General features: G+C 38.8%; 1 protein-coding gene across 50 annotated transcripts in view; it reads right to left on the bottom strand.

Annotated features, from left to right (window-relative positions):
- SUPT20H (SPT20 homolog, SAGA complex component) overlaps nucleotides 1–14,481 on the bottom strand; it is a 39,488-nt gene extending 25,007 nt beyond the window's left edge. For 20 of the 50 annotated variants that reach the window (XR_011138661.1, XR_011138660.1, XM_068929980.1 and 17 more), the window contains exons 1-7: nucleotides 14,362–14,481; nucleotides 12,664–12,755; nucleotides 10,392–10,427; nucleotides 9,128–9,186; nucleotides 8,981–9,047; nucleotides 1,192–1,321; nucleotides 175–278 (exon numbers count right to left, since the gene is read on the bottom strand). Coding sequence is in view for 47 of the 50 variants with exons in the window: in XM_068929980.1 (XP_068786081.1) it covers nucleotides 175–278; nucleotides 1,192–1,321; nucleotides 8,981–9,047; nucleotides 9,128–9,186; nucleotides 10,392–10,427; nucleotides 12,664–12,666 (399 nt within the window). In the remaining 3 variants the exon portion in view is untranslated. Of the gene's footprint in view, nucleotides 1–174; nucleotides 279–1,191; nucleotides 1,322–8,980; nucleotides 9,048–9,127; nucleotides 9,187–10,391; nucleotides 10,428–12,663; nucleotides 12,756–14,091; nucleotides 14,229–14,361 lie in introns of those variants that run through there. The other 30 variants (XM_068929982.1, XM_068929993.1, XM_068930006.1 and 27 more) reach the window with 4 other exon arrangements.
- Nucleotides 14,482–14,771: the final 290 nt, after the last annotated feature.

Here is a 14,771-nt window from a genome sequence, read left to right as displayed (position 1 = left end):
ATGAATTATTTGTTACGGATATCAATAAAATATTTGTTTTGTGCATAAAATAATATGGCCCAAATGCACAAACTTTCTGTGTCGTGTGTTGGAAACGTCCAAAAAAAGCATTCCAAAATCAAAGTCTATCTGGGTACAAAACACAACTTCTTCTCAAAAATAAAACTTTCACACCTGAGATTTTTCCAGAAGATCAACCAGAATAGGTGGTAGCTCCTCTGCATCCAAATATTCAAGCAGTTCTCCTTCTTCATAAGGCAGCCGAATGGTCTCAGAATCTGAATTTAAACAAAATATACTGCTTTTCTTTTGCCTTTCAGTTCAAACTTGAACAAGATGAAATTTAAAACAAACTCGCCACATAGGCTTGCCACAGGCCAGGGCTAGTGGAAACTAATCCATACTGTCAATTTTTTTGCACAGCATTCATTTTCATGTTTACGGTTCCAGGGCTTGATTTAGGTCTTACTAGGCTAAAAGGCAACACACTCCTTTATAGGATCAACAGGACCAAAGTTTTGCTCCCAAATGATTTACTTTATGCTCATATGGCATGTCACAGAGTATCAGGTGGCACGAAGATGCAACCAAACTGGAACGTAGATGCTTTCAGTTAGACCTAGATATAGGAGTCAGCGGGAGAAGAAACATGTCTGAGAGAGGGAACCTGAAGTGAGAGAAACTCAGGTAAGGAAGCCTGGAAAAAAAAAGGAAACTGCTGGGAAGCTGAGGAGAAATAAGAGAGCGGAAGTGGTTGAGCAATACTGAACAAAAACGGGGTTTGGATGGGTTTCTTGGAGTAACAGGGACTTGCTAAGATAAATAATACTGGGGAAAGGAAAACAGAAACAGAAAAACTCAAAACCAACAAGCTGGGGCAGACTAGAGAGAGGACAGGCTATACAGACAGACTGTATAAAAAGCTTTCCCCAGGATAAGCACACATCAGAACATGTAGGGGACGGTTATTATCAAGACGACTCATACCTACTAACTGATGCTGTGCTACAGAGCCCATCCACAAGCACCTTACAGCATTATGCAAATTTTGAATTCAAGTACCAATTTGTACAGGTGATCATGTTGGAAGCAAAACAAATGCAAGCCAGTTGAATGCAAGCAACTACAACGCGTTTAACAGTATATAGAGAACTCTGAATATTTTAAAAAATTAAATAGCAGAAATGTTACCTGAACCATTTTTTCCCCTGAGCATCAGTGAATAACCCTCATTTCCTGGATAGAGGTTCACTACCAGACATGACAGTGTCTCCTGCATAACCAGCTTCTCAAGTAAATTCACATTTCGCCTCAGCTTCTGCTTTAAAAGTAAACATTGCTCATGAACATAATACTATCAAGTAATTATTAGCAATAAAACAATCATCAGAACCTGAATGCTATTTAGATTAATGTTAAAGCATATATCTAAACAGACCCACTTAAATTTAATTTGGCTCTGTTCAACACAGTACATTCATTAACGTTTACGCATACTTACACACACAAGATTGTTTTTTGGAAAATCACTTACCTCAATTAAAAAAAAACCCTCATTAATTATAGGTCCATAGACAATACAACTGATAAGAATGACCCTATGACACAATGTTAGAGATCTACTGTGTACATTATTTGTGTCATTTATTTGTGGATCATTTATACCATTATACAATGTTAAGAACAACAACAAAAAAAAATAATTAATACTTTTCATATTTCTAAAAGAAGGAAATATTTCCTTCTAGGATTAAAATGTAGCATTTGGAAGCCTCCTTAATTGCAATGCCTTGTCTGTATTTGTTGAAATCTGATCCTGGAGCTGCAGAGATTATCAAGAAGATTAAGAAAGATCTTTTCCATAAATAATAGATTTTTAAAATGAATGAATGTTTCCAACATGCCATGCAATTATGGCAATTTTAAACATTTTAAAAGCCCTCTTCACAAGAAAAACAATGTTTTCTAAACTTCAGATAACCTTTACACCTTCTGGTTGGAGACTTGACTTCATCACTGAACGCCGGGACTGGGTGGATCTATTCATTGGAGGGTATCCTTTGTGCACTAGTCAGTGTGCCCAAGAGTAGTTAGGCACATTTCACACACACTCACTAAATAGTGGTGCACTATCTCTGTCTTTTTGAACAAATAAGAACAGAAATGTTAGTAGGACACAGGGCAGAATCACTTCTCCTAGGGGGTGGATCCCAAAAGAAAAAGGCCTCCCTCTCCAAAACGAAACAGAAAAGAAAGAACGTCAGTTTAGTTTTAAAAGGTACGCAGAACCAAAGGAGAAAAATCTTCTATTTCTTAACTAGTTTTGGTTCCGTTGCCAAGAGCTAACTCTTTCCCACGCATTAGGAATGATGGCAACAACATCATGCTACCTTTTACGGCTCAGAAAAAACATGAAAACTAACTCAGAAATATGAAACAGCATAGAAATTCCAGGGAATTCATAAGGAAAGACCTGGAGGAGTGGGAGAGAAAGGAGGAAAACACGTTCTGGCAACAATAAAGGTAAATACAGTCCAATCTTCACATATGGCTCTGGAGACGCAGCCTGTTCTGTAAAACCTTCTTCAACTAAGACTCCCACTAATCCTGTGGACATCTACTATAAAACAGGAGACTGCACGTACACTGCTTCAATTTCCAGTCACATCACTGAGCTGAGGAACAGCTACAGAGCCTTCACTTAGACACACTGTGAAATACCCAGGAGCACAGTCATTGCCATTTAAAAGCAAAGTCAGCACTCAATTACTCTAGCATAATTTACTCTTAACATTTCCTAGCAAAGAAGATTTCAAAGGAAGCATAACACACTGCAAATGCTCTTCCCACCCATGCAAGAGAAACACTGGAGCAGTAAGTGACAGCGAGGGAACGGTTAAAGTTTGCCATGGTTGGTCTAAAGCTCTCTCTAAGGGGATCAGTCAACAAACATCGGTCTTCTGTTGATGTAAAAGAACTGTTTTCAGGGTTGGATAGTTAATACTTTTCCCACTACAATTCCCCATTCACTTAACATAGGATTTTACTTAGGAAGGCAGAAAAGAATGTGGGAATTCTGCCAAGACTTGATTTTGAAAAAATAAGCATTATATCATGAAAGAAAGGTAAACAGGAATTTAATCTCAAATATGTAGATTTCAAAACACTTGCATATTAATTTGGACTACTCAGAAACACCTATAAAACAATCAAAAACAACTCTATTCCTCTCTATCGTTAGAACAGAATTAATACTGTTTCTGGAAGTTGTTACTAATCGTAACATTGACATTTCTAATCCAGCTTTACTAGTCTCACGAGCTGAAGAAAACTGATCAGTCAATTAAGGGCATTATTCCATGCTAAATACAAGCACCGAATAATCGCTATCAACTAATAATCACTTCGAGTACTTCTAAATAAAAAATACACCTTTTTCCAGAAATTTGTCCATGCGTACAAGAAATAGTGATGAGAGATTTATTTTTACAGAAGGCTGCTGCTCATGACAACTGATAAGTAACATATATAACGGTAACTCATTTGTAAATATAATTTAATTCCGTTAATCACACTAGTCCAATTTGAATTTATTCAATAAGTAACATCTTAGGATTTTATTTTGTATTTATTTTTGCTTGGTAACGGGTGGCCAGTACGGCTTGGGAGGTTTTTGCTCCCTCCCCCCACTTTTTTGGGGTAGGGGGAAAAGGGAAAGTCAGGGAGGGGAAAGAGGAGCAGACGATCGCATGTTTCTGACTCTGCATTCATACTGTTCATTCTGAATAGAAACGGCTAAGATGTAAACCTATTTTAAATGTAACGCCTCTCCAAGAAATCGGAGTAAACATTACTGTTTTAAGTGTAGGACTTCAATAAATGCAGAAGAGAGTCATGCTTCAATAAGCACAAAAAAATTTATAACCACAAAATCAGCGTTCTTCTTTAAGCTGGCTACTGCAGGCACTCACTCAGAGCTGATACTAAGCATTACGTCAGCTGTGTCTAGAAACTTCTTTTTAAGATTGAGGGGTTCACTGGGGCATGTTATATTTCCTAGGAATTCATCACAGTATACTTTGCAAGAGTTCAGATACCAAGCAACCAGTCAGTTGTTTTGCTCTGCTGGTTGATGTTCCTGACCTTCCCTGACTTCATCCACAGAAAGACAGCACTCCTCCCTCCCTACATGCACACGCTACAGTGACTGCATGATGGTTGGGAGGTAGCACAGGGAAGGTGCGGATGCTTGCTTTCTCTCGCATTGACTTCTGATTTGTCCCTCTGAAGAAATGATATCGACCATTCCCTTTAACAAAACTGAAGTAGTTATTTCATACTATGCTTGTAATTCCTCTATCCTTGGCTATAAGGGAAACGTGACTTTAATACCTTATCCTCAGATGGTGCACAGGTTACACAAATAAAACTATGGTTTATGATTATCATTGCTTCTCTTGTCCCCCCACTGCAGCATTTTAAATGGATTTTCCCCACTCACCTTTATGATTAAAAAAAAAAGTCAAAAACATAAAAAAACATAAGCAGACCATTTCCATTAAAAAAGGTCTTCCAGCTTATTATATCTTTGTGAAGTGCAAGTACAAGAAACACCCCAGGTTCTCCCTGACTGCGGACATATTTCATTAACACCAGCACCATTTCACGAATCCATAGAAGGTACAAGAACAGACTGGATATCACTTCTTTTAGTCTCTCCAGGGCTCAACAATCAAGTAACTTCTGTGTTCAGCAATATACAATCTGCATAAGTTTACAGCTTCTCTGATTTTCAGTTATTAGAAAATATAGAATTTAGGTTTTACTATGTCATATCAGACTCAGATCAATCATGTTATTTCTAAGGCACGGAGTTTTCAGTTTAAAGTAAAATGTATTTAACAGCCATTGCAACTTTGGTACAATCATTTTCTCAAAACCTTAAGGGCTAATAGATTTCACTGTACATATCTTGTTCTAAAATAAGCAAAAAATACTGTCTTATTCTATTATTTTCAAAAAAAATCACAGAAAGAGGCTCAGGTTTTTGATCTTTAAAAAAAAAAAAAAAAAAGGTGCACAGCATTTCCTATTTTCAGGGAGCAGATGTCTTATTCAGTGTCGTCTTCTGTAAGTAAATTAAGGAAGAATTTTGAGAGCCCAAGATCTATTCAAAGCGAGATCACAAATCTTACACTCCAAGTACTTCAGAATATTTCCTTCAGGGTGAACAGTTCAGAATCACTTTAAGGATACACTTCCCCAAATGGCATAGCTGTTTTTTCAGATATAGAGCAGGGCAATAGGCGGGGGAATTGAATATCACTTCCACAGGAATGTAGTTCAGGTTGCTTTAAAGTCTACAGTGCCTAAAATAGTTAAAAGTAATCCATATACAGAAATCTTTTTTTTTTTTTTTTTTTTTGGAGGGAGGAGATTTCTATCAAATATCCCACCCTGATGGCATTACTCACAGACTGCCCAAGATATAACAGCAGTACAGCTAACTATGAAACAAGTCAACAGGCCCAATGCAGGAATTAACAAGGGAAGTTATAAGGCTAGTACTGTACATGAAGGAAGATTAAATATGATTGCTTATATGCGATCAACTTCTGATCTAACTAGCGTAAGATTTACTTGGTTTTTTGCTCTCTTCATATTGTAAGTCAGATATCAATTATCCATTAAGCATAAATGAAATAACTAGGCATTATTTATCATTTCTCTACACTTTGCAGATTATCAAGATAAAAAAACTTTCATTTTAATATTTCAGATGAATTCACATTTTTAAAGCTCACGTTGTAAGGTTTCTTCATACCAAGAAGAATTTATTTCTTACTCTCCGCATAGTCTCGTCAATAGTGTCAAAGATATCATGATTCGATCTTCCCTTAACACAGCTATCAGCTACTTACAGATTAAATGCATGATCACTTCTAAGCATTTTTCTTTCAGAAAGCAGAAAGAGCAAAACAGAATTTCTTATGCATTGACTGAAAGAAAAACAATTCATACAACTTGAGGAGACATCATTTTTTTGGTGACAAAATACAGGGTATAAACTGAAGCCTAAGGATGTTAGTGACCTAGCTGAACCTCAATCAGATCCTGAGAGAAGACTGCAACTTAGAGCTGAGTATGCGTGCACTAACATGTAACTTAACATATCAATCCATAGGCTGCCATTCCAAAAGAGATAAGTATTAATGTGCCTTGTAAGGCACAAGAGCCATGCACTCGCTGTAATGGAGGTTAAAAAAAGCCTTTTCAGTTTCATAATTCCTAAACTGAATTTAAGCAACTGTTGTCTGAAAGTCTGTTAGTTTATTTTGAAGTGCATCTTACAGTCATTTCCTCGTCTTACACATGCAAGTTATTTATATTTTCTTCAGCTAGAGAAAGATGCACGGAAGATGATGTTTTACAAAATTTCCCAAACGTATCTAAGTCTGCGTATCATTTATCACAATCAGAGACTAATCAAGGACAACCTCTCCCCTCCGACTACTGTTATCTGGTATTGTTTACTCATGTATCATCATTACTCATCTTTCACGGCTACCAGCATTTTTACAGCAAAGTAGCAGATACACGCTTTATTATTTATGCATAGTCCAACATGGAATTCAAACTATTGAATTTCAGTGACTTTCATTAACAGTGTTCTGAAACTTTCATTACTATGAAATATTTTCATGCTTGCACACTGATGCTACCACATGCGGTAGTTAGAAGTCAACCAACTACTGGGTATAGGTGATTGATAATTTTTTTTTTTTTTTAATTACTAGAGCTCCTCACATCTACCCGCCTAGTCTAGATCTTTCAGCCCGCAGAACAAGTGTGTTTCCACATTCATTTTTAAGACTGCTTTCAAAATTATTGTTCTGTTCTATATTTCTTCCTACATTTAGGCACAAACCCTGCACACTAGCGTCCAGATGAAAAAAACTGCCCTAGAGAATCACCACAGCATAGTTAGTTCTCCTTTTAGTGTGCATACACACAGACAGAAGAGATTCTGAGAGAGAAGAAAAAAAAAAAATTTTTTTCTTCAAGAAAAGCAGCCCAGGCATGCTGGAGTAATGCAAGAAGATTAATTCATAAAGGACTAATTCATTATTAACATGGAAAATCCAGTCTTGCCTATGAACATCAAGATCAAAAAGAATATGAGTGACCGAGTAAGATGCAGGAAACAAGAACGTGGGAGAGATGCGGTATTACAAAGCGCTAAGGTAGAGGGAGAAAGTCAGGACTGAAAAACAATATGAGAAAGTATACTCAAGTATCTAGGATTCTGTTGTTATTGAAAACTGCTTCTGAGTTGATATACGTACAACATGTACCATCAATATACCGTAGTGCTGAAATAGAAACTCAAACACACTTCTGTATATCAAAACTGTTCAGCTACATTCAACTTATTGGCCAAACTGTAGTCAGAATACTACTTCCCTCTTCAGGTTTATCCTGAAAATTAAGAGACAAATAAGCAGTCCTAGGCTCCTGGATGAAGTTCCACAATAGCATCATCTTCCAACCTCTGCTTCTCAATTTTTATGCCTCTCATTTCTCAATAATGAATAACCTTGACATATGACTAAGGTATCTATTAACTACCCACATTTCATTTTAGTCAATAAAGGCTCTAAATATAAGTTTGCTATCATAATAAGCTTCCAATTCTTAAATAGGAACCTCAAAGTTTTTACTCAAATCTAAAATCAGTAATAATCCTCTTCGCCCTTAAAACAATGTCATTTTTAAAACCTGTCTTCACTACCAATTTTGTTGGGTAAACATAAGTTTGTCAAGCGTCTTCTGATTTAGCAACAACTAGTAGTATTGTACTTCTTCCAGATTCCAGTCCCATAAGCCCAGTCTTCTCCCTGCTGTTCAAACATCTTGTTACCCATTCACTATTGATGTTTTAAGCAAAACAGAGGTGAAAAGATTAAAGTCTCATTTGCATTTGTGAGACAGCAATCATATGCTAATTAATACCAACTAAATCAGACTCACCAAAAGTGTTAATGGTGCTCAACAACCGTAACATCTCATGGGTTTTTATTTTACTGTGGGAACCAGCAATGCAATAGATTCCAGAGCTCGTCCTTCTCAGTCCATTTTTATGCTCACAGTTTAGCAAGGTAGCTTTTGGCTTTTAAGCCTTAGATTTACTGTTGCTAAGCCTGGCTGGCCTTCTTTTCTCATATTAACAGAACGTCTCAACGTCTCATCAATTATCCCAGAAATCAATGTGAATTTACAACAGAGCACAGATTCTAAAAGACTTTTCACGTATTTCTTCCATGGCAGCCAAGCTAAGCATGCAAATTCAGAAACTGAGACTGACAACGATGCAGGTGGCACTGACACTGGTCCCAAACTTGCTCCCAACTGCCTTCAGCGAAGGAGGATTAAGACAGAATGGACAGGTCACTCACACCAGTGTTTTTCCTGCTATTTACTATTCAGTTATTTTAATAACACTGCCTGTCCGTATTAAATTAAATTTGTTATATATATATATGTATCTCCATTCTAGACTGTTTCTTCCTAATTCCTTGATATTTGACATATAGAAAAGCAGCTCAAGAATACCAAAGCACAATCTTCACAGTCATCTGTTTCTCTTTCATTTTATTGCCTTTAAAAACAGATTTAGGGTTACCAGGTAGTAAATCAGTGCTCTTACCTCCCTGTTTTCACTTCAGATTGAACTGAGTCAATGCTATTACATTACACAGTAAGTTTAGTCCACGGAACTCATTAATCTTTTCTATTGTAATTCTAGCCTTAGGTAACTACTGGAGTCACCAGGTGTGTGTGTGGGTGGGTGGGGGTGTGTGGGTGGGGGTGTGTGCTGTTTTTTTTTTTTTTTTTAAATGGAATGGCAGTGATGTAAAAAAAATGTCTGCGTGTGCCTGTTCAAGCAGCAATGAAAAACTGCTCAGCAATTTCCACTTACCTTTATCTCAGGCTCTTTTTCACATTCTTCTATATACAAATCATAGAGTTTTTGAAATACAGATTTTCTGTAATTAAAAAAGTTTAATGTAAAAAAAAAATAAATTAAAGAAACACAATCAAAAACTAAATACTGAAACATTATTACCTTCCACTGGATAAATATTTTCGCTTGGGAGGTCTCTGACGGGCACTTTCAATGATATACTGGAAAAGACAGGTAAAGCAAAAAATAATACATTAAAAAGAAATTTAATTTCTGCTATCAGGCAGTTTTAGATCATTATTTACTGTATACACAGAACAATGTCCGATAATTTACACAGTTATGGTAAATGACCATAAAAAATGTACTAAATGTGATCTACTGTACGTTATATTCATCAACAAGGAAGCATTTCTCATTTCAGCTGTGAAATATAGCGCTTCATGGCTAAGGAATTAGCTGCATCCAAAGTCTCGATTCTATACTTACATTTTGTAATTACAGCAGTAAGTATTTACAGACACCTTTTTTACTGAAGTTAACATGTTACAGTCAAATCTAGGTCAAATTTAAGTCAATAAAGTCAAATTTAAGTGTACAGGCTCAACAGTATTTACGTATCAAGTACTCATCAGGATAATCAAGTTGAAGGTTTTTTTTCCCCCCATCTCTTGCATCAGTACTGTGCTTCTCTAATTTACAGATGTGTATTATAAAAACAACTTATGTACATTACACATTTTAATTAAAAAGAAGTGCTACTCACAATACTATACAGCTAAAAATAGCTTATGTTTTAACAAACTTCTCTAAACGTTTCTCTAGAGTATTTCTATTAACACTTTAGTTTAGAATTTCAGGGAAGATAGGTCCTCCCCAGAAATATGTATTTCCCATAAAAGTGATCAAGGTAAGCATTATATCACATGGCAGCATAAAAGAACCTGAACATAAAAGCATCTGCCTCTTTGTCCTAACTGGGCTACCCTTAACATCACAAACAAGATTCTGCCATACATGTCTGTCTGCTATCTCTGGTTTTAGAGATAATTATCGCTATATAGCTGGCATATACAGTGCCATTATTTCATGGCACATAGAGCTGGTGTGTTTTTCAAGAAAACCAAAATCTTGCACGCTTTATCATCAGTGCACCTGATGTTCTCAATACATTTGGAAAAAACCAAATGCCTGGCCTAGCAATATTAGCAAAAACTTTGCAAAGCCAGTGTTACAGGTATTTGTGCTTTTATATATATATGTATATATATAGACAGACACACACACACACATATATACGTATACATATACACATACATGTATGCACACACACGTGCCCCCCTCCACGTTTCACAAGAAATACAAAACTGAAATATTTAAGTATGAGCCCAATACATTATGTGCAAACAACTTAGCTACTCCTTACCTCTGCACGATCCAATGCCAGTTCTAAGGCTTGTTGCTGCAAGAATTATAAACAGCTTTCTTAGAAAGTACGTTAACTAATTATATAACCTTGTACTAAATTCTATTGATATTAAATAATTTTTTGAAGATGTAGTCAAACATTGTTTGGCACACACTAAACTTGGCAGCTGAAACTTCACGTAGGCACGTTAATGGTCATTAATCCCACTACTAAGCATCTACGCTTCCAAAATCTCGACCAAATTATGAGGTGTTAAAACAATGACAGGCAATTAGAACTAAAAGCAGGAATAGAACCAATGCCTAATAAAGGTATTGACAAACGTTAATCAAAAAAGTTATGAGCAACAAGTAGAAAACTTTCCCTTTTCTTAATCTGGCTACAGATTAAGAAATACAACACCAAGAGTAGGCAAGCACGAGTATGAAAAAAAGACAGCAGTAATGGACAAAGTATTCTTGAATCGTAGTCCAGGAATAAAACATTAAATGTTTAAACACTGATGCCAAAGTATTAGAATGGTTATTTTTCCTATACAACGGAAATAAAGATCCCAGACTCAGAAAGTCACTTCTCTGCGCGATACAATGTTCCTTGGGAAGACTTTCTAATAATATATTATTAGGTGGCTGAGAAATTCGTGCAGCTTCCACTCCAGATTTCCTCCAAGGCAGGCTAAGAAGTATGCTCGACCCTACGACAACACACTGAAATCCTTGCAAAAGCTTCTCTATATCCCATGGTATATTTGATAGCATTTATTTCAATTGATTTAACTTCTCTGGGATGTCTGATCACTTCAGTGCACCTGCAGATGATTACAGATGTATTTCAAGAAGAGAAAACAACTTCACAGATAAGAACAATGAGTTCCTGGACTAAAGCGTGACAAATACTTCAAGTCTACTACAAGCAAGCACTGCTGCCAAAAAAGCAGTGTCCTTTGGCTCCTTGTATTTGTCCTCTGCCGCTTACTTTGCGCGGGAATAACTTTGTGCAGCTGCTCAATGAACCGGATTACTGATAGCAGTCCACAAAACACCCACAGAAGCTGGTTTAGCTGAGCTGGTTTTTCATATGGCACAGTTCCACAATTCAATTAGCTATGCAGTTGTACCTGCTGTCCTACTGACACAAAATAGGTGAGAGCAAGTCTTTTAGTTTTTCTTGTAAGATACTAAGAACTGAAGTATTGCAGGAGAATGCTTAGGGCTTGATTCAGCTCCAGGTAAATTAATGAGAAGCAATGCATTAACTTCAATGGCAGATGGACAAAGTCCTAAGGAATACACATGTGATCATCTCTAACAAAAGTAAAAAAAAGATGTCACTTAATAACTAATATATAATCCTGACAACCAGAACTTTTTAAATAGGCTGTGCTACTGAAATGGTATAGAGAAACATTTTGGAGAATCTTCCACTCCCTAGTAATGCTTAGAAACTCTTGAACAGGTATTTCTCCTTACATATATCTTTCTGTTTCTTCAGTTTACATCCATCCCTCTCAGCTCTTCATAAAAGAAAATACCTTTATTCAAACCTCAAAGAGCAGGCCTATGAGCTACCTCCAGTATAGATTACGCATGTTATTTCATACTTTAGAACAGAATTCAGGGGAGAGAAGCATACTAAACAAAAAAGGAAGAAATATACAGGAAAATACTTACATAGGCTTATAATCTTTCACCCACAGTATTTCTACTAAAGAATTTCTTACCTGTTCTTGAGAGAAAAAGCATACACTGATAGCGTGCTATTATTCATTAGAACCTAATACTACAGAACGTTTACATTTTGAAGTGTTTAGGTGTTTATATGAATATATCAAACATTTACGTGTTCTGTATAAGCATACAGGATAATCCCATGATTTCAAATATTCTATTCACTGATTGCTTGACATTAGGGAAAAATCCACAGCCATATCGCCTGTGAACAGAAGAATACTAAAAACATAAGTGCAGGTAGGGTTTATACTTCATGATTAATTGTCTAATACCAGCCACGACTGAAAACACACCACTAGCTTTACATGGTGATTCCTATAATGCACTGGACAATAACTAAGTCTTTAGGAGTAGAACACGCAAGCTACAAAGGAAGACATCACTGAAAAAAGGAATGATGGAAACTCAGGAGTGCTAAGTAAAATCAAATACCTAAGCTGATGATGAATATTAATAAGCTTTTCCCTCCTCATCATCCACACAGCTAGAAGAGCAGAGAAAAAGAGATCTGAAAATATATTATTTGAATCATAACTTACCATTGTCGTTGAAGCCAGGTGACCAAACGGCAAATGGAATATTTAAGATGTTTCGTACAGCAGACAACGAATCATTTTTTTTTTTGGTCACACTTGGGGTACCGAAAAGTAAAGAAAAAAATATATATATATCACTAAGAAACTAAATAAGCATTTTAGTTATTTACATTCAACATTTCTAATTGTTAATCACATTTAAATCTCATTTGCATAGTAGCCTTCATCCAAAAGTAGAAATAAAGGTTCCATTCAGTGTAAGAGCAGAAGTTGTTATTCTAATGACTACTACGACTTTGCACAATCATTTTACATCAGAGATATTAATTAATAAAGTAATAATAAGCACATAATAGAAATCATATAGCCACGTACAATCATCTATTGTCGCAGTCTACCTAAACACCCCAAGCTTCATGTCCAGAGATGCACAGAAGGCTAGAGTATGCAACTGCAAGCGACCAGAATATTTAACATACTCTATTACTTTTTTGTCTTGCTTTTATGAAAACATTATTCCGTAGACAACAGCCTCACCAGCAGTGCCTCTAGCATTACTTTGCGATGTGAGCTTAATACTGACTCACTGCATACTGTCAACTGCAACGCAAATTAAATTTTCATAGCACAAGTACATTTCTGAGATGTTCTCGCACACTATGTCCCTTTATTGTTTCATTTTTAAACTCAGCTTGATACTTGTATTAAACAAAATGGGCTTAAATAAAAATCTTTCTAATGCCATCTACTTGTCACTAATTACATAGTTTCTTCTTAGCATTTTTCCCAGCAGAGACGCGAAAACTAAAGTCAACCTCACTTCAAAATTTGAGCATTGCCATGTCTAGCACTACTTGAAACCGTCATTTAAAAATTTCCACAAAACATCATTTTAATTTGTGAAAACATTTCTGGGGCATCTGCATTTCACATCAGCCTTGGTGCGGGCAAAAGTTACACAGCTTCCTAGGCCTCTGATGACATATTTGTCTGCTCCCTAAAACCTCCCAGAACCTTCTTACTTAGTAGTTTCAGCCCAGCACCAGTTTCCACAGAAGACATACACAGAAGGCAAATGACTCAAAGCTCCCCGTAAGACCGAAACCCGCTGGCTTTGGCGGGCGGCAAGGCAGCGGGCCAAGAGAAGCCTGCGCGGGGCGACCCGCCGGACGTCCCCCGCCCTGTCGCACAGACCAGCTGCTTTCCCGAGCAGCCTCTCCCCGGCTCCTCCGGCGCTGCCCTGGCTCACGCTAAAGCCGACACGGGCACCGAGAAGAGGGAGACCGAAAGAGCACCTCGCCCGCCGGCCAGCGAGATGGCGGGTGCGAGCACCGACACGGAGGGAGGGTCCGATCCGGCGAGGCGGCCGCGGGGCCAACGGCACCTCCGCGCCCGCCGGCGCTGCCGCCTTCTCCGCAGAGACGGGCCTACCTGCGAGGGCGGAGAGCGAGCGGATGGAGCCACCGACCGCAGCAGCCAGCCGGGAGGGCCGGGCCGGGCCGGGCCGGGCCGGGCCAGGAGGCCGCGCTGGGCCGAGGCGGAGGGGGCGGGTCGGACCCAGCTCCCGCAGCCCGGCCCGGCCCGGCCCGGCCCGCGAGGGCGCGAGGGCGCAGGGGCCGCCGCTGCCGCCCAACGGCCGCCCGCCCCCGCGCGGCAGTGGGGGAGGGGGAGTGGAAGGCACGTGACGCCAAGGGCCGTTACCTGCGGCCTCACGTGGGGTCCTGCCCCCCGCGCTGCTGCCCCCGCCGCCCGCTCATCCGCCCCCGCCTCGGCCCACGGCGGCGCCCCCCGCCGCTTCCGCCCCGCCGCTTCCGAGGCGCCAGCGGAAGGGGCGGGGCGGTCGCCATGGGGACGAGGGGGCGGGGCGGGCGCGGCGTCGCTATAGAGACGGAAGCGGCCGGCAGGCGCAGGCGAGGTGGCTGGGCCTTCTGGAAAACACTCGGTTCAAGGCTTGAAAGTACTTAAGTGCCTAATTTCCCTGGCTTTATGTGGTAGTAGGGTACCTCTACAGGCATCGTGCAGTTGTAAAGACTGGAGCAGATTTCGTTTCCTTACAGGAATGCCGAAAGGGTATTTGAGGATTTTTATTGTGTGCTTTTGGGGCAGCCACG

The sequence above is a fragment of the Struthio camelus genome, chromosome 1 (assembly GCF_040807025.1).
Source record: "Struthio camelus isolate bStrCam1 chromosome 1, bStrCam1.hap1, whole genome shotgun sequence".
In the NCBI taxonomy this organism is placed as follows: Eukaryota; Metazoa; Chordata; class Aves; order Struthioniformes; family Struthionidae; genus Struthio; species Struthio camelus.
Note: the sequence above shows the minus strand (reverse complement) of the source record. Positions and strands in the feature narration are given on the sequence as shown.